At 46.9% G+C, this 26571-nt stretch overlaps 1 protein-coding gene across 1 annotated transcript in view; it reads left to right on the top strand.

The window, feature by feature from the left end:
- NEO1 (neogenin 1) overlaps positions 1–26571 on the top strand; it is an 88974-nt gene that overhangs the window by 1844 nt on the left and 60559 nt on the right. Inside the window, exons 2-4 of the mRNA XM_026043624.1 lie at positions 8211–8486; positions 10350–10503; positions 14626–14762. Of these exons, the coding sequence (XP_025899409.1) occupies positions 8211–8486; positions 10350–10503; positions 14626–14762 (567 nt within the window). The remainder of the gene's footprint in view (positions 1–8210; positions 8487–10349; positions 10504–14625; positions 14763–26571) is intronic.

Here is a 26571-nt window from a genome sequence, read left to right as displayed (position 1 = left end):
TTTTTAAGAAGGATATTTCCAAGAGCCTTTTACTGTTTAAAAAAAAAAAATTGTAATTCCTTTGAAAATTTAAAGGAAAAAAAAAGTTCTTTCTTGAATATGTATCTATTTTACCCTAGAGAGCTAGAGATGAAGGCAGGTTGAGGGAGCGCTGCTGCTGAGCGGGCACGAGAGCGTCTTGGGCACAGCCTGTGCGTTTTAGCTGCTGCTCCCTCCTTAATGTGAAGGGACACAAGGACACGTTTTGGAGCTTTTAGCTTCTTTTAATTACAATATTTTCCCTAGCAGCTGGTTTCCACAATGCTGAGCAACCTGTCTATGCAGAAACTCATGTGGAACTGCAACAGGTTGATAAATTTTGGATCTTAGGCTTTTTGGCAGAGTTAAAAATTAGGAATGTTAGGAACCAATGCCGTTTCACTGCTATGGTAATGACACGTTGATAAGCCAAGGTGTTGCTATTTGCTTCTGTTCACATATATACAATACGTAGGGGTGCGTAGCCACGCTTTGGGGGGAAAAATCAAAACCAAATACACATTCCCMCCATGCAAGTGTAGGTTGTTTAGACGGTGACCGAATGGCTTGTTTTAAGAGCAGGTCCCTTGGTTCTCGCTTGAGTTTGTTTCCGGCACAGCGTTACAAACTTGTCCTGGCATCGGAAAATCGATTTCCGGCACGGGCACTTCGTGGTGGCCTTGACAAGATGCTCCGGAGGAGCCTTTTCCACATGTGATGTAGCTGGGAAGCGCCTTTCCAGACGCAGGGAGAGGTGGGCATCGCAGTTTGGCGAGCAAGTCTAACAGTTATATCGAGCTAGATTGCCCTCTTTGTTTAAAACCAGTTTCTTGTGTGTTTCTAAATGAGAAAATATCCTGGAAGTTGTGATAAAGGAAATGCTAAATCATTAAGAAATATCTTAAATCACATTTTTCTGTAATCTCTCCTTGGCTGCTCTTGCAAGATTATGGCCTGTTGTTTTTAGAATACCTTCTGGTAGGATGTATTTGATTTTTTTTTTCAAAACTGCCAGCAAGAGGCAGAAGGCCAGGTATGGAAAAGTACAGTTGTTCTCCTTAAACCTTCTAGGTGACCTCAATGGGACAATTTATGCATAAGGATGACCTATTTGGTCAGATAGATATACCTGCAGCATTCCTGTTATTTAATAACAATTCTTCTTTCAAAATTTGCTTTTGCGCTAAGGAAGTTACTGAACTAACTTAAACACTTGAACTTTTTGCATGGGTTTTCTCAAATACCGTTCAACATGGGCCTCCATTCTGCTTTGGGGTATCTAAACAGACACGTGAGTGATTTATTAGGCTGGGTCTTTGTGCCCCAGAGCTGCAAACGCTCGGAGGGGTCGTGGTGGCRGCTGAGCGTGCAGCCCTTGGAGAGAAGGGTTGTTGCCCCTGCAGTTAGAGGTTGGTGCTGCTGGAGCCCTTGTCCTTCTTCAGTGCTGTTCCTCCTGTTGCTCCTGCTGTTCCAAAGCCAAAGGAAAGGTCCACAATTTTATCGGTGATCCTACGGGATCAGATCTCTCTAATTGGTGTTTGYGATGTAAGCCTGGCTTTGGAGAGTGACAGCAGAGCACCAGTTGGGCCTGAGGAGGATGCAGGACTTGAACAAGCAGGGAGGACGTGTTTATGGTCAGTAAGAGCTTAATTTTTTTCAGGGACATTGCATCTAGCCTCTAGTGTTTTCCAGGGCGTAAAATGAGCATTGCTTTTTCTTGAAAGCTACGCGTGCAAAGTTTTAAATATAGTTGTTGGTGCCGTTTATTGACTGAGAACTTGCCAGAGGCGCCGTTTTCGCCGTTTCCAAGCGGAAGCGCTTGAGCGGTGTGGCTGGGCTGGGCYTCCCAGCGCGGGTGCTGGAGAAGCCGGCGTGTTGAGCCCCCTGCTGCAGTGCCAGCCCCTCGGCGGGCAGTGCCCTGCCCTGCTATCCCACCATGGATGGRTCCTCCTCCTGTCGCCTGCGTGCCAGGGTTGTCGGGCTGCTGGAGCTCCTGCCTTCAGATCCTCCTGCGTGGAGCAGAAATTACTGCAATTTCATTAACAAAATCCACCTTCACYCCTTGTTGTCTTCCTTCAAAAGCCAGGAAGCTTCATTTAAAAACCTTGGCAGGAATATTTCATCTGTGCAGCCGAGCATCAGAAGGTTAAATGCCTGACTACGTTGAGCATGCCGTTGCCACCCCTTTGTAYGGGGTGGGATTATGTAGGTTGCTCTGGCTTATCCCCTCTTGAATTCCCTCTGCAGACCTGTGCCCATGAGCACGGGGAGCCAGCCCCGGTGGCCAGGGAACAGGATGGGACAGGGAGGTGGCTAGAAGGCTCCCCGCTGCGGTTGCCTCCATTCCCAAAGCTCAGAAGCACAGCYCAGTCCTCCCCGTGGAAAGGGAAGAAGATCCCTTAGGTCCATGGTGCATCTCAGCCCAGCGAGGAAGGCTGTGGTCATGTCCTCCAGCCTGCCGTCATGTAGGAGCCTGGGCAGTAATTGGGATCTCGAGTCCTTGACTTGCATTTGACCACTGTGATTTATTTGATCCTCAAGATGTCAGCTGGAAAATGAACTTCATTCCTATTTCGAGGTGACTTATATTGCCTTTTAAGCCTTGTTTATGGCTTTGTGCTTCTGAATTGATCGTCAGAAGACCCGTCTGTCTGTCTGCCACTGGAATGATAGGAAGCCAAGATGAACAACTGCTGTGGCATTTAATGTAATGTGCTTGGCAGGAAATTAATTGAATTAATGTGCCAGGAGATGCCTATGCCTAATCCCACTTCTCTTACTGATTCATTAAATGGTCTTACAAAGCTCTCCCTGCTTCACTTTCTCCTCAGTGCGGTGATAATGATTTTCTCGTCGATAAATTAGAATATTACTGCTCTCCGTGGTGGTACCCCAGGAAAAGCCCATGGAGAAAAAGGTGATCTTGTTTGCACTGCAAGTTCTGGATTTTATCTAGCAAGGGAAGAGGTAGCCTGGAAATGAATATCCGGGTAGTGCCTGAGTGTACCTGAGAGCACTTACTGAGAGAGGCAAATGACATGGMTGGCAACTTTTCTGTGCAAAAGTACACTTTCCAGGGCTGGGGGGCAGGGAACATGTGCATTTTTCACTGAGTCTGTAAGAAATAATCTTACACAAAAATTGTGTTTTGTTTGACGGATAAATGGGAAAGAGGCTGGTTTTACAAAGACTGCCATTTATTCTTTTTCTGTCAACGCTTAGTAGGAAATGGAGAGTTTAGACTTTTAGGACAATAAGTGTTCTAGTGGGCATGTCGTTTCAGACTCTTAAAAACTACATTTGTCTATTCAGAAGAGTTTCAAAGAGAACACTACATTTTTGGTAATGGTACCGGGCGTGAAAGCAGAGGTCCAGGCTGAGGGCTGTTCTACACACTTGCAGTGGAGAATTAGGGCGAACCAATAAATGCACTTGGGCCTTCATCTCTTCTTTCTAAACAGTAACTGCAAACGTTGGAGAGACGTGGGCCGAGGTAGGGCAATCCATTAGACCGGCTGGTATTTTTTAAACCATTCATTTAAATCTAATGAGTAAGCCCTGAATGAATGAGGTGAAGAGATTCAAATTTGCCAGCTAAGCAGTATTAAAGCCACTCTTTCATTCCGAAAACGCAGGGGCTTATTGAGGCTTTCGTGATCTTATTGAACCTGGTAAGGAATAAAATTAAATAGCTCATTTTGGCTAATACCACCCCCATCCTTAACACATGGGTCAGTGAGCTCCTTAAAGCCTTTTCATGCTCATTAGAGGGTGAGAATCCCCTTCTGAAGCCCTAAAAGAGGGTCCCCAAGTAGATCCCTTCCTTTTTTAACAGTTTAATATTATCTTTTGGGAAAGAAAAAAACCTGAAGACACTGGTATAACTTGCAGAAATKGAGCTGATGTGATGGGTGCAGTTACTGAGCACGGTGAGAAAAGTGGAAGAAAGATGGATCCGTGGTCAGTGGATGCATTTAAAAAAGGAAAAAAAAGTGCAATTTCAAATTGCCATTACTGACTACCTAATTTCCATACAGATATTTCCCTTTTTGGTGAGATATCTTTTTTTTGAAGAAGGTTGTGGTAGGTATTCCTAGGTTCTTAAACACACAGAACCAAAGCCTTCGAAACGTGATCATTCGTCAAGTTTGACTTGTTTAAGATTAGTTTCTTATGCCTCATTTTAAAAAACATAGCTTTCTGAGACCATGCAAAGCAGAGAGAATATTGCAATTTGATTTATATATATTTGTGTGTGTGTGTGTATTTATGTATGTCCTGGACCTGCTGTGGCTCGTTGCACTAAGGTTGAAGGCTTGGTAAAATTCCTAAAGGAGGGCAACAGGCACTCGATGGCCCCGCAGTTGCAGCAGGAACGTGACTAACTGAGGACATAACGCTTGTTTTTGGACACAAAAACGGGTTTCGGGCAGGGTCTCCGAGCAGCTTCCCCCCGAGCAGCAGCTCAGGGTGGAGCGGCAGGGTGAGCGGGGCGATAACCGCGTCCCGCCGGGCCGCTGCTCTGTTTTCCTGGCTTGCTGGGTTCTTATTTCTCCCCCCGCTTTTTTTTTTTTTGCCATTCCCCTCCAGTGAGCCCTTATTTGTCTAATAATTGGCTACTTATTCATGCTCTTTTGAGTGCTTCCCCGCTGCTTTCTGTCGTGCCCCCTTGTTGTCTCGAGACATCGTCAATAAAATATAAGCGTTTAGTGGAGAAAGAATGGAGTTCTTCCCCCAATGTATTAATTAAAAAGTTTTGTGTTGTGGCAGCCCTCAAATGCTCTGTTTTTGAGGGGCTGCTTTGTTGTTTAGGAATTCTCCGTGTTTTTCCCTACAAGCATTCCGAGCRTTTCCCGTCCCTGAGCGGCCCCGCTCAGGTGCCCACATGCCGGGCCTGGCTGAGCCTCCTGCAGCAGCTTTTCCCCCAGCCTCTCCTTTGCTTCTCTTCTTGATGGATTCGTCAGGACAGCCCTTTCTGGGCATTGATGGCCCCTGAATAGCCCCTTCACATCGGCCTGTGTAATTGATAGCTGCGCCAGGCCTAAAATTATTTAACCTGTCAAGTTCTTTTCTTTCACCACACCGCTTGGATCTTATTCTTCTTTTGTAACGGCCATTGATTTTTGTCTTGGAAAGAGTAATTGTGAGCCTGGACACCCTTCTTCCCCCTCCTTCCTTTTTTAAGGCTGTCCGCTGATGGTGACCTGAGGTTTCTGAGATGCCGGCTGCTGCGTGCGCCCCGTCTTAAGGCCTTGGTGTCTCACGGCGCTTTCTTGCCTCTCCTTGGCCGTGTTCTCCAGCGAGTCCCATCGTCTGCACCTGCCTCTGCGGAGGTTTCTGGGCTCCTAGGCTGTCCTCATGCACCCCTATAGCCTGCTGACTCATATGGCCCTATAGGCTTCTACACTCCATGTTGATCATTGCGGTGCTTGAACCAAAACTTCCCATTCTCTTCTACATTCCCCATAGTTTTCGCTTCAGTTCAGCCATCTTAGTTGTGCGATGGCTTTTCCTCCTTCTGTTTGGGAATTCTCCTAAAAGCAGTGCCTCTCTTGACTGCCTCGTTAAGTGTGTTTTAGGTCAGCTTGTGTAATCTTCTATCTACTTTGGCTAAACAAGGGAAAACCACCTAACGTGGTGGGAGTTGTGGTTTTGGTGGTAGTGGGGACTGTGGAAGCTCTGGTCTTACCTCCCTTGAGCTAATTTCAGCTGTATTTCTGCTCTCTGGGAATGGATTTTGCGGTCATGAAGTCTATTGCRTTTGCCAGTGAGATTCAAGGAGTAGGTCCTGTTAACAAAGGGCATTTTAACCATGTTTGGTGCCTCTGCCACCCGGACAAGTGACACCGAATACACTTCAAGAAAAGAAGCTGAGATCATATAGTGAATGATGCACAGGTCGCTGGGCTTTGCTGCCAGTGGTTGTGATGGGATTTGGGATCCACTATTTTGCTGGAGCATCATAGATGCTGTGGCTGCTTTATTGCGTTTTTGGGCCCCTTTGTGTAGTTATTTTGCTAAAAAACTTTGTGTTTTTGCAGGGCTGTTTTAACGAACCGCGCAAGGGAGTTATGATTTCAGCATTGATCAAATTGATCAGGAGAACAAGAATGGGAAAGAAAATGACAAGAYGTTAATTATTAGCAGTCTGTTTGCCCGTCTTGGCCGCTTTGCGTCACACTTGCAACGGGGAAGGGCTGCGAGGTGGAAAAGCTGCTCACTGGGGTTGGGGGAGACTTGGCTAAAATTGCCAAGACCTTTGGCAGGACTGAGGCTGGGGGACAGAATTTCGTGCTTGCTATGTGCGAAGTAATAGGTTTGGAAAGGATATCAGATACTCRCACGTCCCCTTACTGAAGTAAAAGTAATCAGAGAAAAGTAGGGAAAAGCGTTTGCTGCTTTTGTTGGAATTCTGCTAAAAAAGCCTAAAACCAGTTCTGGAAACAGATAACTCAAGTGTTTCCTTAAACTGTTTAAGGAACAATAAATGTGTGGATGGGCAGAAAAAAAAACCTTTTAGTACTAGAACAAAGTTTCTTTTMTTGTTACCATCCTTTTAACAGATGATGGGTTGATACCTTCAGCTGAATGCACCATGAGTGAAAAGTGGATGCCCTTGGAAATCCAACCTAGCTTTAAATTCCTCTTATTTTAAGAAATTTTGCTTTGCCTTGTTGATGGAAATAATTGGTCAATCCAAACCATTATGAGAAAAATCCTGCAAGTCACTTGGATTGCTGTTTTGAGAAGCAAAACGGAAGCTCTTCAACCAAAATACTCTGGTAGATGGAAGAATGGGACCTGTTACTGTTTATAAGCGGGTCTCAGAATTAATAATAACTTTGTTAGCATTTACAATGTGTTTTGTTGTAGATTATGGTGGTTTTGTGGTGGTTTGTTGGCCAAATCCAKAGGGTCCTGCTCTGTGGTGGATTCCTCCAAGCAGGGGGAATTGTGAATAGTCATGGAATAAGCAAAGATGACTCCGTGGCTGTTTTCATTGTTATATTGCCAAGTCTGTTAGTTTGGGCTCAAGTGTGACAAAATTATGATCTAGATTTAGGAAAGAAGTATAATTGAAAGAAAAATAAAGTGTGATCATRAAGAGATTTTATAGGCACTCACGTAAGGAGTAAGGAGACCATTTTGAGCACAAGGTTATTGAACATTATGGGGCACCAGCTGCAGAGAGTTCTCGGGATTTTAGGACTCCTTTGGGCAGGAGGCTGGACCCTTCTTTTTCCCCAAAGAAGGGCTGTGGCGATGGATAGGGGAAGGAGATGGAGAGCCACAATCTGAGCTTCATTAACCAAGCACATCTAAGGTTTAGAGAAGCTGTGATTTATTTGTAGGAATACCTTGGAGGGAGGGAGCAATGGGTAAATCTCAAGGATGCAAAAAATAATTAAGTGTAATGCTGAAACAAGGTCAAGATCAAAGCAGAGCAAGGTTCTTGTGAATACAGCAGGGCTGGGAACGAGAAGACTCCTCTATTCTCCGAAGAGCAAAGTTGCAGAAGGAGCCTYCAGATAGTGTTTGGGAGGGAATGTGGACGTAGCCTGTTCGGAGCAGGTCCTTTATGAGCTCGGGAAGGGGTAACGGGACAAGGCCAAAGTGATCTGTGTGTTAGAAACGTGGTGAGCTGCGAGCTACAACGTGCCCAGCTCGCGGGAGTTCTCAAGGTGGTTGCAGGGAGTGGTATTTTTAAAAGTACTTGCACCACGGTTATGTTTCATGCTTAAGTGGGTGCTAATAACGAAGAATTTTACAGTCCAACCCAAACCCCTTTTCGTTCAAGTGGGAAAACCCCCCAAACACCTGTGGCATCAACTGTCTCTCCTCGATGCTTTTCCAAGGGTTTCTACAACAGCTGGACAAGAAAGATCACAACTCCAAGCTGAAAAGACGTTTTTCCTGAAAGTAAACATGGATTCAAGCTGAAATGATAGAAAAGAGCATTTAGCTAAAGCAGGTCATGGTACCGAGTCCGTGCTGCGCAGTGCAGCTCTGGTTATGGACAGAGAGAGCTTGACACTAGTACAGAGGAGATATGTAGCACGTGCTCATGTGTTTCACTAGCAGGTTGGGGCAAAAGGAGATGGTATCTCTAATTTTTTTCTTCATCTTGAGCTTTCAAGACTTTGTTACATTCAAGATCCCTCTAATTCRTCACAAACTTTTCTTATTTCCAGGTCTGCCCAGGTTCATCAGCCAGCCCGAATCCTCATCTGCCTACAGAGGGAGCAGTGCAATCCTCAACTGTGAAGTCAACGTTGACCTTGCGCCRTTCGTGAGGTGGGAGCAGGACCGGCAGCCCGTGCTCCTGGATGAGCGCGTGCTCAAGCTGCCGAGTGGAGCGCTGGTCATCAGCAACGCYACCGACGGCGACGCGGGCCTGTATCGCTGCGTCATTGAGAGCGGCGGCGCTCCCAAATACAGCGAGGAGGCAGAGCTCAAAATTCTTCCAGGTATTCATCTGTTTTTTTATTTTTTCCACAGAAAGGATAAAGAATAAAATTACTCAAGGGAAAAGAGAATGCCTACRAAGGGAGCAGCTATAGGATTTGTGGAGGCTGTTTCTTCAGGTAGCTGGAAACGAGCATAGACACTCCACAAAGCAGGTTGGCCTTGGGACGGTGCAGCTGCACCGCGCACTTGAAAACCAGAAAAACAGTCGTCAGTGTCTGAGCTACAGTCTGAGCTACAGTCTCAGTAAAGCTGAGAATAAGTCAGAGACGTGCAAATACTTGTTTTCCTTGTATTCAATGGTTTAGCTCTTTAAAAAAAACAGAAAACAAAACAAAAAAACAGAAAAGCTGTTGCTGAAAGGAATTTTAAAGAATTTTTCTAAAGGGTCCCTACTAACACAGTTCTGTTTGKGAATTGTTAGGAGGAGGGGGATTCCTCGTTTCATTGAGCATAAGAGTTTTAGGATTAAGGAGCATTTCCAAGTTTCTCCCCCTGTTTTCAAAGTATTGTTTCTGTAATTTCCAGAAGAAACTGGTTCTTAGAGTATCAAACTGTTTCTACATTTAGCCCATTCTTTTTTTTTTTTTTTTTTTAATAACAATATTGCATCGATCTTGGTATCACCAGATGTTCTAACACAGTTAGGAAGATTAACCAAAAACATAACAGGAATGTGAAATCACTTTCCCAAACTAGGGAAATAAGGGTTGTTGTGTGTGAATTTTCTTAATTATTTCCAGGGCTTTGTGCTGCATCTTCCAAATTAGTCTTTATGTAGCAATTCTGATGCAGTTTTCACTGCTTGGAAGAACTGCCGGGGAGGGTTGCTGAGTTTCCATCTTTGGAGGTTTTCAAGACAGTTTCGAGGTGCCGCAGCCCGACCTGAGCTCGTGCCGGCGCTGGGGCTGCTCCGAGCAGGTGCCTGCGTGGGAGATCTTGGGGGCCCCCTCAGTGACTGCTTTTTTTTTCTGGGTTTTCTATTGAAAATGCTAAAATACTTTGTCCTAAATTACAATTGCAGTGCTCTCCGTTTTAAAATCAAGGCATTTGCCTAAAGTGATTATGCTTAAAAGAAAGACTTCTGTCATTAAATCCTTTTGCATATATCCTTATCATTGTTTTTTCAAGTAAGAATATGGCTTTTTGAGGAAAGGGACTTCTAAAAGGCAGTTATTTAAATTTGGTTTGTGTGCAGCCAGCAGCTGCCTGCAGAGGRGCTGGAAAGCCCTGCTGCAGTGCTGGCCTTTGCCAGGCCGCAGCTCTGGGGCTCTCTCCTTCAGCAGCCACCAGAGCAAGTCCGGCAGGCGCCATTCAGAATTMGAGGACGCGATGGCGCGGCCGATTCCCGTGCTTTCCATCGCCTGCTTCCCCGAATCAGATGGTTAGAATACAGGGAGGTAATTGTGAATTTGTGTGTTGAATCCTAACCCTCTAGACCTCCATGTACAGCAGAAAGGAATTTTATTTTTTAGGTATAGGTCTTGGGACCCAGCCTTGGGGTTTGGGCACCAGCCAGAGACTGGCTGGCTCAGGTTGGCCCTAGGGTTCTGCTCGGCAGATGTCTGCTGGCTGGTGGCAGTTCCAGCTTCAGGGCTSTTGCATAAACTCGTTCCCAGGGAGTCTGAGGACTTGGAGCCCCAGCAGGGTTGGGGATCTGTCTGCATGTCTGAAGAAGATGCTAAAGAGTTCTTCACGTGGGAGGCTGGTAGAGCCTCCTGCCACGAGCTCGTCATGTAGGTGAGACGTGACCCAGACCTGAGGGGGTGGAAGCTTTTCATTGCAAGGGATTTATTTTGTATTATTTATTTTATCGATGTGATGGTCTTCTGGTAATTTCTTTGTGTTTTACAAACTATCTGCAGATCCGGAGGTGGCGCAGACCTTGACCTTTCTGAGGCAGCCTTCCTCCCTCACCAGAGTTGCCGGGCAAAGTGCCGTCTTCCCGTGTGTGGCCGTAGGATTTCCAACGCCATCTATCAGGTGGACAAGAAATGAAGAGGAGCTTGTCCCAGAAGGGTGAGTAGTGGCTAATATGCTCACATACGGGTAGGAATTTAGCAGCTGAGTTAAAGCTGCSATTTTAGATGAGAACCCCTTTGGATTTCTGCTTGATTTTAAAGCAGCAAAATGAATGCTAGTGGGTTTAAGTGCCAGAGGGCTCTGYGACTGAGCGTATGACAAGTTCATGAGAGCTGGAGAACAATTTTGTGCTATTTCCTGCAGACACACGAAACCAAGAAATCTTATTTGAAACAGGAAGGATTTGAGAGTAAATTACTCTTAGATTGCCTCTGGAATAAAAGCAGCAATGAGGAGCGTTAAGGGTTTGGCAGGAAAGCTATGACCTCTTCGTGTTGAYATCCCTCTCTGCAGAGGTTCCTCACCAGCGTTACGCTTCCCGCAGTGAACATGTCTGATGTTATGTATGCACCRAAGTGCTCCAGAACTGAAGAATGTGCTTCATAATTTCTTATAAAATTGAGAATTAAAATGTAAGTAGGGTTAAAAACTATTGACAGGCCTTTAGGAATGCATTGAGTGGTTCTTGCTCTATTCTAAAGTACCATTGGTGTATTTGTGCAAAAGAATGTGGCAGAAAATGTGGCCGAACAGAGCAGAACTTAACCAAACAAAGCTGGGTTTTTGTCAGTCTTCCTCATGAAAATCCATCTGCAAACATGAGAATTACAAGTGGGGAGCTGAATGTTCTGAAAGACCTTCAAAATCAGTGGCCAGGTTCATTGTAGAAGGAGAGTAATCTTGAAAGTGAGGGGTGGAGTTGAATTATGGGCTGAAGTTTGGTGGCCACAGAAGGCAGCCAGAGGAACATGGAAGTCTCTTACAGCACTGACAGAGTTGTCRCGTGTCACTTGGTCACCAGCAAGGTCTCAGGCTCATAACTTGAATGGTTTCTGTCTGGAAAATGCAGAGTTCTATAGGCAGTCACCACAATGGCACCAATGAGCTGGGCTGGTGTTGATCTGATCGCAGGTGATTTTTCTTTTTCTTTCTTTGGTTCCTTTTTTGTAAATACCAGACTTCTTTCACAGAAGACAGGTTGGTGCAGGCTTGTGAAGTTGCACARTCGCATGTAATGAAATGTCAGAATAAAGGTGCCTGCGAAGAACTGAATTTGTTGTATGCAGGATGGTGCTGTGCCAGTTTGTAGAGGGTCCTGGCCCCAGTCCCGCTGCTGCCCCCTCAGCTGTGCCACATCAGGGTGCAGCTCCCTTTGGGAGCAGCTGCTCTTATTATTTTTTTTCTTCTCATTTTTTTGATGTGGAGTTCTGCTCTTCAAGCCCTGCTTTGAATACTGTGAATTCCCTTAGGARTTTTCCTGTGTATTCCTGGTGTCTTCTGAGGGCTTCACAAAGGCTTATTTAATTTCTCTTTAAAATACAAAGGAAGGAGTTTCCCAGCTGGAGAGCCAAGGTGGAGCTTTAGCAAACATGTTCACTCTTCCTCCGTGTACAACTTGGGATATGGATGCCTTGATTTTTTTATTCTATTTGTTTTTTCCCAGGGTATTTAGTGTCAGATTCTTGCATCACGAGTGCAGCTTCCCGTTGACTTGTGCTGCGAGCGGGAAGCCCTTTGCAAGCAGAGCAGCAGGCTCCGCACTGTGACGCCCTCCTTGTCTTAAAGCATTTCTTTCCCTTGAGCCTCTTTCCTTCGTCCTGCAGAAATTCTGTGGAAAGGCAAGATCAGAATCCACAGTCGTCGCTCTTTCCAGATGCTGTTTTATTCAACACCCCTCTGCTTCTGCAGCAAATGAGCTGCACAGGTTCTCTGCGGAGCCCAAGTTAATGGGCACAGGCAGCTAGCGGTGCCTCTTTTTCCTCCAAATGATGCGCATGTCAATGCGTTTTTTTTCTGCCAAGTTTGTCCTCGAACTGCAAGYGGCAAGTGCCCGTGTATTCCTGTGATCTTCTGGGGGCTGCATCCACGGATCCATCTTTCCTAGGGAAGATCAAGTCGACAGGCGAAGGAATATTCCTCTTGCATGTAAAATAAATATCTCAAGGCAGAGCCCCCAGAGGAAGACAGGAGGGATTTGAGCAAAGGCAGTTGTATTTCGTTTGACTTGCTGTGCTGTGGGATCTGAAGATGGCAACGCTGCTTTGCTTTGCCAAGGAAATGCATTATTGCTTTTAAATTTATTGTGGGTTAAAATAGCTCTTTGCATAAAAGCAGGACTTGAATGATTAACATGGCTTTTCATCATACTAATTAAAAAATATATCCTTAACATCTGAGCAGGTTTAATATACTTGCTGCCTAGAAAATCTCTTAAATCATCTTTAAATATGCATAGGTATATGTATACAGTATACACATGCACAAGTTGGGTAGTTCGGGCAACCTTTTTTTTACCCTTTTTTAGCCTTTTGAGTGGTTTAGGAATATAACCCTTTTTTTATTATTATTTTTTYGTGTGTGTTGTAGTTGTGGCAATTCATCTAATGCAGAATTAAATGTTTTCTCTTCAAACTCCTTGTCAATAAGGGTCTGTGTAGGAGCCTCTATGCCCCAGATCATTATTAAGAATTTGGAGCGCTGTGGCTGTTGGGGAATACATATTTATTTTGGGCCCGGATAAAGGGAAGGTGTGTGGTTTGGATGGAGGATGTGTCAGAGACTGCCACAAGATTTTTATTGAAGACTAAATATGAGTAAACTTGAATGATGGTAGTCCTGCCATTTGTTCAGGCAGCAAGCCTCTAAAATGCAATATATTGGGAAACTAGTTTGCTATGTTAAAATATTTACCTAATATCTTTTTTTAACGCATACTTTGAAATCTTGCTTTAAAACCAGTTTGGTTGGTCAGTAAGATGATAATATGTGAAGTTATCGCCCTGGTATGGATTGACATTACCCTAAAATTCATAGAGTCCAGCAGAAAAGCCCATCCAAGCCGGTGGAGTATCCAGGTTCACACCGGGGCGAAGTCCGCGTCCTCTGGAGCTGGGGAGCCCGGGACTGCCCAGGGGACGGGTCTCCGTGTGCTCGCACTGTCCCCACTTGTGGGTGTCTGGGGAGAAGAAGGATACTGGCCCAGGGGAACCTTTCMATCCTTTAAGACCTTCCTTACTCCATTAACAACTTTAGAGATGAAAATCACTGCGGGGAAAAAAAGTTAAAAATTGGATCTCAATGAGCTGCCACTGGGGGAGAATGTTGGAGTTGGTCTGCCTGGGTGACAGTTTTCTTTGAATTGGCTCTGTGTTCAACCTAATCTTCGTGGTATTTAATAACTTCGGTGAAGCTRTGTTGGGAAGCAAAGGTTAAACCCTCTGCTGAATTGGGAGTTACGTTTCGATGTTCCAGRGGCCCGTGGCGAGACCGGTCTGCTCTAAGGTGATACTGGTAAATGGAGGAAAATGGAAAATCCTGCACTCTTACGATGGGTGTCTTTGCCTTTGTTCAAATACTGGTTACGTTTCTTCGTGGTTTAAAATTATATCCAACCAAAAAGGTAGTCAACAATTGTAATAGCACCATTAGTCCATATTAGCCTGGTAACGGGTGAGTCGGCCAAACACCTTTGGGTTGTCATAATTTTCTCTCAGAGGATAATATTAGTTGTCCTGACGTGATGCTAGTAAAAAGCCTGAAATGGAAAAGGTAACTTTACTGACTTGTGCATACGGCCCTGCTGAGGGTCAGAAGTTACCTGTCCTCACATGCTCCTCAGTTCGTGTTTCAAAAAGGCTCAGGCCTCTCCCGCCTCCCGGGCCTTGACTTTCCAGCCGTCCCACCTGCACCTCCAAATTGCTGTTTTGATGCTGTGGTTGAAAGAGTTCCTTTTCCTTGCGTGGTAGCTGCTGCTGTGCAATCACCTTGGATCCCATTTACTTGGAAGGAGTTGAAGCTGCGGAAAGATGGACTACCGTTGTGCCCGAGCAAACAAGGCTTTAAATGCAAAGCCTGTATTAAATGTAAAGCCAATGCTGTATTTAACCAGCTAGCTAAAAATTCTTCTAAGCTGGCACCCCCTAAACGGTACCCAGAACCACTGCACCCAAACGTGTAAGTTGGGGCATTTCCCATAGAGAACCTGTAGGCACCTGCATGTTGACACTCCGTTTAAATCCCCCTTTCCCTCTAACCGTGGCYGTGTCCTGCTTTGCACAGCTCCGGAAGGTTCCTGCTGCGCGCCGGAGGGAGCCTGGAGATGCGAGAGCTCGCSGAGGCCGACGCCGGCACCTACTCGTGCGTGGCCGAGAGCGGCAACGCCACGCTGGAGGCTCGCGCGGAGCTCGCCGTGCAAGGTAGGCAGAGGTGCCCCGCGCACGAGCGCCCGCCCCGTGCGCTTGCTCTTCACGGGGCTGTGTCTGCGCCGTCCCTGGGAGCTGTGCTGGGCTTGGCTCTAGCTCATAGCTGTGGCCGCGCTCTTCTTTTACACCCCCTTTTAAAAAAAAAAGCTATGTTCGCCCTAACGGTGCGTGTTAGATGTTGCTCGGGTTTATTTGAACTGCTTATAATTTCATAAATATTGAAATGAGGAATTTGCTCGTGTTGTTGCTTCATTCGCCTGGCTCGACAAGTACGAAAAGTGTATTTCATACTCCTTTAAAATACTGCGATTTTCAAGGAACTCCCCAGAAAACAAGAGCTAATATACTTAGGAAGTGCCTGTTTTACATGTGTGTAATGGCTTTTCTTGCTTACTCATGAAAGCTATTTTCAATAGAAATGGCACCAAAGCATTGATCATCTTTTTAGTTATGTAAGCTGTGCAAATAGCAGACTTCTTTAAGAGTAAAGAAAAGTGGATGGAAGTTGGACATTTTCGTCATTCTCGCCTTTGATGAAGAAAGACACCTTGTTCTAGTCGGCGGGAGTGTTTCAGCTGCCTTCGACTTGAGCGTTTGTACCTGAGCTCCTGCGAAGCGCCAGGGAGATCCACTGCTGCCTTCTGCAGGCTGCTGTTCCAGGAGCCTCTTTGCTGGAGCTGCCTCTTCAAAGCCAACAGCTTCTGGCCGTGTAACACAAGGCGCTCAGGCTGAGAAGGAAAATGGGTGCTCCGTCTCCTCCAAGCCAGAGGTGCTTSATGCTTCGTAGCATTTTATGGTGGCTTGAGGTCACCCGGTGTACGCCGGGGCTTAATTTTGCACGCTCGACGTGGGGTTTATTGAGCTGTATAGGCAATGCAGAAATTGGTAAYGTTAGTGGCACGACACAGCTGAGCCAAGCAAACGATGGTTAGGGCTGAGATTGCAGCCTTAGTGCAGCATTCGGTGCCTGGTCGCTGCAGGATGGACCTGCTGCACGGTCACTTGCTCCACAGGGTAACGTGTGTCGTTCCTGAGGGCACTGCCAAGGTTTAAAAGCTCTTCTGCTAATTAATAATTTTGCGCTGATCTTTTCATACAGGTCTGGGACAACATATTATTCATTCTATTGCTTTGATATTAAAGTATATTAAAGGCTGTTTGGAAAGTGGCATTTTTTATTTTATTTCTGGGTTCTTAATCYGGCTTAGTTTTACTTCAGCTTGGAGCAGTCGCTGGAGAGGCGAATTGTGCTTGTCCGTTACCTTAATTTGGTTAAGGGCTGAACAGTTGAAGGAGCTGTTATCTGGTCATGGTATCATTGCTTCGAACCCCCCCAAATTCTCATCTTTTTCCCATTTAATGACTATAATTTTGCTTAATGTAAGCTGCTCCTTTCATTCYTGGAGATAAAAGTCGGGCAGGAAATCACAAAAAGAATCCAGGCTTTGGTGTTTGATTCCTATGCTTGGTTTGTTTTTTTTTTTCTGCATTTTTTCTCAAAGCCATCGTGAGGTTTTGCCGGTCCTGAAGCGGCACCGTGGAGGTTGCACTAACGCACTCCGTCCCTCCTCTCCCCTTAACGTCTCATGATGGCAGGAGGGCAACCCAGGGAGTCACCACAAGGCTCCCCTCAAGGCGGCGAAGGCCGCGTTACGTGGCAGTGCTGGGACACACACAGTGCAGCACTGCGTCCCCCTCGGGGACCCTGGACTGGTCTTTCCCTGCAGGATGGCCGCACAAGGTGCTGATGCACTGAAATTGCAGGTATTGAGGAATAACCTGTGTTCCCCTGTGCTGAGCTTGAGCAGGCTGCCCTGGGCAGTTAAAAGAAACGCCAGAGGAGTCCTGCATTGCAGTAAAAAATAGACAAAATGTCTGGTTTTCCTCCATATATTGCAGAGGGACCGAAAAGGGGAGTGGAAAATCCCTGCTTGGCCCTGGCCRGGCACAAAAGCATCTGCAGGGTTTCCTTCCACGAGACGGGCGCGGAGCGCGCAGGGGCTGGCGCGATGAGCCGCAAGCGCTGTCAGAARGCAGCCCAGTCCAGCCGGGACACGTGGAGCGGGTTCAAAGCTCATCCCTCACCTGGGACCTGGTTGAACTTCCCTGCCGGTGCCCGGCGCCGCCGGGGTTTCTGTCCCGCTGCTCCGGCTTCCTGCCGCCGCACGCGCCGTAGGGAGGCTCGGCAGGGAGCTGCTCCGGTGTTGAAATATTTGTGACCGGCTAAAAAGGAAAAAAATCCATTTTTGCTTTCTYGGTGCAAATCATAAACGTGATAGGACAGGGCTGAAGGCTTTCCAAAAAAAATGAATCGCTCTCCACTCGGGATGAGCAGAGTTAAATGGCTCKTTCTGGTGCGTTGTCTGCTTTACTGTTTCAGCGCTGCAGACTCTGCAGGCACATTYGGCATCTCATGTCTTAAATACCCCGCATTCCATGCCCCCGGTGCTGCTGTGCTCCAACTAAAAATGAAATCATAGCAAAGTTTGATTTAAGGCACCTTTTTTAGTGGTAAGTTTGAGAGTGCGCATGGCAGGAGCATGATGGCAGCCTCATTTGTGCCGCCAGTGCACGTGTGCGGGGGAATGAACGCAGAGGGATTGGGGTGGAATCGCTTTTGTGCTTGGTGAGGAAAAGCTGGAATGTGTTAATGCAGCTTTGTAGCTGGGTGCTAATGAAGGCTCCTGCTCCAGCAAAACACAGACATTTTCTGCTGGTTTTCCAAGGGGGGAAAAAAAAGAAACATGTTTGTGTTTTCTGGGTAGCAATTTAGGTAATAAATCTAGATAAAGTCTATATTTTGTCTTGCCAATTGCTTTTAAATTAATAGTAGCACGGCGGCAAATGAGATATGAAGATACTACATTATAGCCGTGCAGAGGGTCACAGGGTGACAGTGTTTCCAGCACTTGGATCAAGGCTTGGGGTACAGAAGAGGAAAGAAATTTTCCCCAATCTGTGGGAATGCCCCGATGTTGGTTTTCCAGGAAATMCTTTGTACCATTTACAGCCTTTCAGCTTTGCATTTAGCCAGGCTGTTGGTCCTTGGAGTAATAGATGTTTCTGATATGCAAAACGTTACGGTTATTGATGGCAGGTACTAAATTATTTCAAGCTTTTTATTTGAAGATCTTGGCCCTTTGTCCATATCTTGCCTTGTCTTTACCTTACATTTGGCTTCCCAAAGTTCCTGCGACCAGGTCTTCACCTTGGAGAGATGCTTTGGTGAGAGAAAGTGCCGTCCTTCCTGGGAAATCATAGATGCCTGAAAACCAAATTAGAGTTTGTAATAACAGTCATCTGTCTGGATGACTCCTTGCATTAAGCTGTCATTAAAGTTGGAAACTGTTCTAGGACCGAAATTTGAACCAACGCTGGAAAGCGCTAAACCCTTTCTCGGACCAATCTCGACCAATCTGTGTAGACTATTGATTTCTGCTTCTAATGAAGCTCCGTGCCATGGCTTGGGAATAGGCTTCGCTTCAGTGACGGATCTGGAAGATGTTGTGCTAGGCCCCATGTTGCAGCAGTGCCCAGCTTGAGGCTAAGGACTCTTTCTGGATGCATCATAGCTGGGAGAAGCTGGGAAGGTCAGGAGGAGGTTCTGTCCTTGCAATACGCTCTTTCTTTCCCCTGGATGTGCTGGGCGGCTTCTGCTGGTCATTCTTGCCCACTGACAGGACAAAGATGTGCAGTGAGGAGCGCGGGCCAGTGCCGGGACGCTGTGCCTGCTGCTCAGTGTAGTTTGGTATTTATGGGCCTGCCTGTGCATTCAGCTAAGTCATGTGCTTCACTRCAGATATTTTGGAGTGGTTTTTACATATTTGTCACTTGCAGTAGCAGCGCCAGCCTTGCAAGCTGGGTGTGGACATCAGCAACACGTRTTGAAGTTGCGGGGAGGCTCTGTCAGGCAGGACCTGGAGCCCCGGCCTCCCACGTGCACGGGACGCCATTCTAGTGCCAAACAGGAGCGTGCACCTGCACGGACTGGTGTTTACATGCTCTTCCTTGATGTCTTTTTAAGGCCAGGAGGATTTGTGATATTGTAATATCATGCAGAAAGGGTGTAGGATATCAGCCAGGGAGCTTTGTGTGGCCAGGAGCCCTAGGAGCACAARTATTCCAGAAAATTCCCCAAGCAGCCGTGTTCATGGGATGCTAGTGAAGCAGCAACGTCCATCTCGGACCTGGTCTGACTCGATTGGGGTTCTTGCAGCCACCTTTTGGATGGACCACCAAGGTGATCACACTAGAAATACCGAGGGGCTCTGGTGCAGCCCCCATGGATGAGTAGGAGCCGTGTTGCTGGGATGGGCCTTGGATCACGCAGAAAGCCCACGTCTAGTTGCAATAATTACGGTGGCTGTAGCCCCTTAATGGACAGGAAAAACCCCTTGGTTTTGGCAGATCGTTTGCTAGGAGCCRGGTTTCCTGCATGGCCCTTAGGACTTCTGGTAGAAGACAGCGAATAGCTGTTCCTTAATAGATCTGTTGGAGCTTCTRCTCTCTTGCCCCTGCTCTGGAGGAATGTCCTCATGCACCTACATGGAGATGTGTTTAAGCAACATGAATTTAAGCAATGACACATCATATCTTCTTCCTGCACTCAGGATATTGCTCATTCACTTACTTGGGGGGAAAAAAGGTTGGAAAATAATTTGAGGAGCTTCTGAAGGATGAAAAGTTCTGGCCCGTCTGTGGGATGGGAGTTGGGCCCCTGAGCTCCTTGTGCTTCCGGGAGCCTCCCTGCAGGGAGGAGGGTACAGCTCCTGCTCTTGTATTTGGTTTTTCTGAGTTCAGAATCATGCTGATGATTAACGGATATTCTATTGATAATAGAACATTTAAGGGTGTATTTCTGTATATATTTGTGTGTGTATATATATATATATGCACACATTCTTACAACTCACAAACATGCCCTTAAAAACTGCATAATCATTGCCCCTCATGTATAGATCTCCCCCATATATATGTATCTATCTCTACATATACATATATATATWTATATATATATATATATAAAGTGCCATTAAGAAACCCGAAACCAAATTATCAGCAGCCCGTACCATTGAGACAGAATGGTTTTCAGTGTAGATGTTCTTGAGTAATCCTCAGGGAAAATGAAAATGTTACTAAATTAAGCATCGGTGTCTTAAATATCTGCAGCGTAGAAATTGAGATGGAAGGAAGGGAATTGTGAAAGCTGCTTTATCTTTTGGCTAGAATTTCTAATAAATTAAGATCATATTAACAGGGTTTTGGACCAGCTGCTGCTCTATGTGGAAAAAAACCCTACCTACTCTCACAGAGTAGCTTAACAAAAAAAGGTATCAATAATTATTACTGTTACACGTTTCTGGCTAAGTCCAATGTTTGGATAAGTTCCTGTCTGTTTTCCCAAATCATAAAGTGTTTCAATAATGATTTGGCAARTGAGACATTGTTTTTGCTCAAGACCCCTTGTCCTCGGAAGCTTTTGGGCTGGTTGCAGGACGGGGGATGACGCATTCGCCCCGTCCCGTTTCAGCTTTGTGCGTGCTGCTTGGATGCCCATTTCAAGGCCGTGGGGCGCCGTGTCGCCAGGAGCTCTCCTGCCAGGTTGCTTGAAGAGGGGGGCAATAAACATGTTCTTGAATGGAAGTCTGTAACCTCTGAGCTCATGGAAGTCTGTAACCTTTGAGCTCTCCTGTTGCCCCCGCGCTTGATCCCTGAGCTGCCCTGTGGAGATCCAGGAGGTGCCTTCATTGCTGCTCCATCACAGAAACTGTCRCCTCCTGGGCTGGGTGTCACACACGCAGAGTGGAGAGGTTTAGCCTCGACCCTTGGTGCCGTGGATGGTGGTTTGTAGCTGCAGCTTCCTCTCCTGCCCCTGAATCTGCCATGGATGGGGGGGCAAGAGCAGCAGAGCGCTGCTGGAGGACGCTTTGTGCGCGGGTTTAATTACTTTGTTCCCTGTCAAAGACAGCTTCAGCCCTTTACATTCTCAATTAAAAATAAAAAGCTGAAAGATTCAGCACCAGTTTTTAAACTGTTTATGCCGCAGACTTGCAAGAAATGTAAATGCGTGAACTGGGAAGCTCATTAAAATGCCTTTTTTCCCTGCAAGTGAGAACTGTTTTTATACAAGGGGGCCTGAAGTGGCAAGTATTTTTGTCTATGTATCAAGGTCATCCTTCCGTGTTTAATTGGTTGAATAAAATTTTAGCTTACTTCCTTGGGTTTATAGCTGGTTCTTGTATGATTTGCCTTCTCAAAACAGGTCATGACAAAAGGAGAGGGAAYGTTACAATGGAAATGCTAAAGAAGCACCAGCCATTACCGGGTCTCCCCTCCCTAGAGCCTCCATCTAAGGAACACACGTGCTGTCTTCAAAGTTAATTTTCGCAATAATTAAACTGGCTCCTGGACCACCAGGTGATCTGTTCCCCTAACCAAGGCTGGCTGATTGCAGAGCCGTGGCCCTCGGAGAGGGAATTTCAAGCAGCAGCGTCGAAGATGAGACAATCTGGTGATTAGCTGTACGCAGCGCTGGCTAATGGCCCTATCCGCCTGCGCAGGCGGGAGGAGCAGGACCCAGGGCAGAGTGTGGATGCGTCGCGTGGAGCCCGGGGTGCTGCTGCCAGAGCCCTTGCAGCTGAACCGTCTGCCCTCGCCGAGGGGAGGAACTTGGCGCAGGCGGCGCGGGGAGCTCGGCCGGCAGCGCGGGGAGCTCGGCCGGCAGCGCGGGGAGCTCGGCCGGCAGCGCGGTTCTGCGTGCCGTTTAAGCTAGGACGCACACGGCGCGTTGCGGTACGAACACCCTGCAGTCCAAAGCAGGGCTGCCCTCTCGGCCCATGGAACTGGCACTTTGCAGCTTCCTCCAGCTTGCATCAAGTGCTTTTGATTTCAGCCRAATACCTCAGTCTGAAAATACAGCTTGTTGCACAAAAGCTGTTGCCTTCCCTTGCTCTCCACGGTTTTTCCCACTTGGAAGGCCCGAGGCAAAGACTTGGAGCTTGCCAGTGTCACTTTGGTGTCATCAGGGCACAAATGCAGGCTCATTAAAGAGATCCACTTATAAAAGCAGGAACAATCATGAACTGCGCTGATTGTGGTAGGAGGGGCATTCAGACTGCAAAAACTCTTCCTTCTTTTATGAGCAAAGACCCGGCTCTCCAAACCCAAGCCGTGTAAGACAGCATASGTTTTGCCTAGCCACATTGCAGCAGGGAATTGGAGGTGAAGGGTTTGGGAAAAGAGTCACACTTTGTGCCTGAGACCTCCTTCAGCCCCACAGGGCTTGGGGGCTTCAAGTGCTGATGAAATTTGCTTGTTCTAGTGCTGTCCTTTAAGGAAAGRAAGATGCTTTTCAGGAGCACCCTGCCTGCTCCCTGCCGGAAAGCATGTGCAGGGTGATGCTGYGGGCACCCAAGTGACACCTCCCTGATGAAAACGCCCCTTTGCAGAGGGATGCAGCAATTCATGGCTTCCCAAGGACCTTTTTTTCCTGCATTTTTAGTAAATTCAATGATTTTTTTTCTGAATGTGCACGTGAGGCTTTGGGGAGAAGCTTTAAAATATGTTTTTGTCTATTGGCAAATAATTACTACACATCTTTTCAGTACACCTGTAATTTATAACATGCTCGGTATCGGGTAATGCAGCTGAGAGCTGTTGTCCTTGCCCTTTGCCTCTCCGGCGTGAGCGTGTGGAGCCACGTAGCCTGCGTGTGCAGAGGAGAGCAAGGTGGTTAGAGTGAACAAGCAGCAGAGGAGGACGATGTAATCTCATCCTGTTGCCTTCTGGTTAGATGAAGGAAATAATATAAAGTCCAAATTGTGCTGTAAATTGGTTAAAATTTAGTTKGGGGCCCCAATCCAAAGACCTGTCTCGAGTGGGAAGGGGAGACGACCGCTTTGGGTAGCGGCTGGGAGGAGGCTGTATCCGATGAAGGCGCTGAGGGTTGGTGACATGGGGTGCCTCTGTCCTTGGCACTGGCTGTGCGCTTCCTTCAGCTGTAAACCTCGTCTGCACGGTGAGGGATTATCACTCTGCTCGTTTGCTTCAATCTTCATTAGCGTACTTAGCCGTTAGAGCACCGATTTTTCAGAGTTGCTGGGCTCCCTGCTGCTCCCCCATCCATCAACCCGGCCCACGCAAAGCCGAGAACTGATCCTTTAAACTAAACCATTAACTGGCCGCGCGTTCCACGGGACTGTAAGCAGGGGTGGTGCAATTACAGGAAATCAGGGTTTTATGAAGACTCTTAAATGAATTTCATTAACTGTTTCCTCTGCTGTTCMTAAAGTTCTGCATCATTGTATTAACAAAACAGTAATAGGAAGTGAGGAGCGTGAGTACTTGGGAAAAATACTGTGGCTTCGAATCTTAAGCTGGTTTTTCTGTTTTGCAGCTCTCTGGCATTTATTTAGAGTTCCTGCCGGTGTCCAAAAGCTGAGAGGGTTTAAGAAAAGGCATTGTTTAAGGAAAAGGCAAGTTGCTTCCCTGGAGTCTTCATCCTGCAGCGTTCCCAGCCATCTGTGATGGCCACGTGTTGGTTCTATATTATTTACCGTAGGATGGATTTCCCTGTCCATTCTCCTTGAAGCCCCACAAACACACGGCGTCTGCAGCATCCTGTGAGGAAGAGCTCCCACTCCGCCTCTTTATTTTTCATTATTCCTAACTCCTGTCCCCGGCTTGTGGTGGGAGCCCTGGGGAACCATCTGCCCTTGCTTTCCGCCCTGCCCCGGGCAGCATTTTCAAGGCTTTTGCTGCCTCCTTTTCTGACAGGAGAGTCGGAGCTYGTTTGCTCGTTCCTTGTGCGTGCGCTGCCGCCCAAGTGGGTTGTAATTAAAGTTACTTCCAGCATGTGAAAATGAGAAGGGCCTTGGCGAAGGTAGGTCTGCATCCSCTGACCTGGAAATGAGGGCGATTGGGGAGCTTTAATTGGCATGTTTAACTGCTGGGAAAGCACAAGTGCTCCAGCGTTTTRGACTTGAGTGGGAAAAACACTGTTTTTCCTAGACTGGTTCTGTCAGAATAAGCCTGCTTCCCACGGGACATGTTGTAGGAAGTGCCCATGGCACCTCAGTCAGGATGAGAGGGACCTGCTGCAGAGAGGGATCCACTCAGGTCCTTTGACTACCTGCAGAACTTGCTTTCTTTCCATCGSCCCACGTGATCTAAGGCAATCTGTGTTCAGCAGATAAACACTCCAGTGTTTCAGGTACCTTAAGGTTGTGCCTTGTTGGCCTTTGCCAGCTTCTTCATCTCCCTTTCCCTCGGACGTCATCCCCTCGTGAAGGTCATGCAGGCGGATGGCTCCAAAGGAAGAAGCGGAGGCTTTTGGTTGTCTTTAATTTGTCATCTCCTCCTCCTCCCTGGTTACGGGACAGAGCTGGGGGGATCTCGACCTGCACCTCCTCGTGCTKCGTCTCAGCAGCATCTTCCTGCCTGGTGCTCTGCAAATAATTCATAGCTCCAACTTGCTGAGGAAATATCCAGCGTTTGATTTTTGCTTTTTTCCCTTTCTTGAGGGGGATACTACCAAGATCTATCTATTGTGCTCTGTTCAAATCCATATTTATTTCTCTTTTGGTGTTCAGCCCCGTGGAATGTGAAAGATTCCCAACTTCTAAYGAATGTAATTGTGCTCTGCGCTGCTACCAAGAGGAATCAGTCAGCTTTGCAGTCTGGCGGGGACACAGGAGGAAGAYGGTCTGTCCTGCCGGGAAGCTCCATCCATTCTCTCTCCTTGTCCTCCTGCTCTCCCGTCCCGCTTTGCTACAAGTGGTGATGTCCCTACTCCAATTACTGAGTAATTACGGGCTGAATTTCACCAGGAAAGCTCTGAGCGCGCGCTAATGGCACRAAGGTGACGCTTCCAACCAGTTTCAGGGCCCTCCTTCGGGAGGGGTGCTAAAAGCATCTTAAAAATCTGTTCTTCTTTCTCAAAAATAGCTGGACACTTCCGAACCTATGATTTCAGGTTCCGAAAAAGTCRGTTCCAAGTAGAAAATGCCTTTGGCAAATTTGCCAAACGCACATTTTGGCAAGCTGTAAGCAACTGAAAAATGTGTTATTGCCAAGGCGATTAGTTTTCATTCACTTGTGACTGAGCTCTCAGACTCACCTATAACAATAATGGAAAGGAAAATGTTTTATAGTGTGGCATAAAGATTGGTCTCTAACTGCCACAGCACCACGTAACTCCCTGCTAGCTTTGTGCTAACGCTGCTGGGCTGATAAATGTGCAAAGGGTGGTGATCATCGTCTCAAAGTCTTCGCTACAATAATAAAAGATAAATGGTAGATAATATAACAAAATATTTTGCTGGAGAAGAAAACTTTTCGGTCGATGTGCTTGAACTTGTGTTTGGTGACACGTGCCTGTTGTGCCAGCAATTGCCTTGAAAAGCATGTGCGTTGCACGGGAAGGAGACCCCATGTGCAGAATAATCCCCGTAAATGCCAGAAGCGACGGGTTTTCCACGCTGAGCAAATCGGGCCTGCGGATCCCTTGGAGYCGGCTCACAGAAGGAGGATGCACATGAGCTTTAGAGACGATGGGGACTGAGAGAGGGCAGGAGAAACGTAAAAATGCTCCGTCTCCCAAGGATCCCTCCGGCTTTGCTGAGCGGAGGTGGCGTGATGGGAAATTAAAGCAGGAAATTCAAGTAGAAACTCTGAGGGTTTCCAGGCAGAGCTAGTCTCGTGCTGAGTATTTGAAACAAGGGCCCCGGGGCACGAGGCCTTGGCCTTGCGGAGGGCCCTGCCTGCTGCCTCCTCAGCCCGGATTGTTTCTTTGGAAAACTGGGGCTCTGGAATTGGATGAAGCCCTCGTTGCCTTTGGCACTGCTCTAAGAAATGTGAGTTGTGAAGAGCATTCTTCTTGTTCWCATGTTTCCACGGTGCTTGGAGTAGATTCAGGGCCAAAAAAGTTGGCTTCTTTTGCAAGGTCTGGAGAAGGAGGGTTTATTAAAAGATAAAGAGAAGAAATACTGCACGTTGTATTTTTGCATTATCTGTGCCTTGGATGAATTCTTCCGTTTCTGCCAAAGCATCTCAGAAATTGTTGGAGAGGCTTTTTTTGCATAATCATTGTTAATATCCACTCGAACATACGCACCTGTGTATTTTGATTTGATTGATAAGCTTTTTGCATACAATCACAATTATTTCAGTATAAAACCTGTTTTGTCAGCTTTTCTGGAGAGTTCTTCCCGTGCTGAAGCTCACAGCTGATAGTGCATTAATCCAGATTATGCATTCCCAGGAAGCATCCATATGCCAAGGACTGGATTCACCTTCACAGAAAGGACCGGCGTCTTTGGTATTTCCAATTAGATACGGCTAACGAGGGCTTTTTCTGCGTGGTGCTGGGGGGAGAGCTGCTGCTTGCCGCTGAGCTGAGGCTGCCCACGCTCAGTTCCTGTCCTGTGCTCTGTCATTGCAGTCCCAGTCCTGCTGCCTCCTCCTTGGGCCCACGTTTGGGACACGCTCTTGCACGATGCAACATGGGAACAGCCTGGCTTCCACGTGCATAATCCCCTGTTGCATGCAAAACAGTTACAATTAAAGTTAATACGGAGCAGGCAATTAATCACTGTCAGATTCTAATAAACTTTAAGCTTAGAAATGCAGCTCTTCATTAATCATCTTGTACCAAGTTCGGGGTTTCATTTTTGCAGATGGGGGGAGTTTCTGGACCATCCTTGGAGCCTGCTGGGTTTTTGCCCCGTTGCCCGCCTTGGCTCTTGGGGATACTGCGGATGGGAGCCGTGGGGCTCCACAGCATGGCTCTATACACAAGGAACAG

The sequence above is a fragment of the Nothoprocta perdicaria genome, unplaced genomic scaffold (assembly GCF_003342845.1).
Source record: "Nothoprocta perdicaria isolate Ctin4 unplaced genomic scaffold, notPer1 scaffold_332, whole genome shotgun sequence".
NCBI lineage: Eukaryota > Metazoa > Chordata > Aves > Tinamiformes > Tinamidae > Nothoprocta > Nothoprocta perdicaria.
The sequence above is the reverse complement of the archived record's forward strand: the minus strand, read 5'-3'. Positions and strand labels throughout refer to the sequence as shown.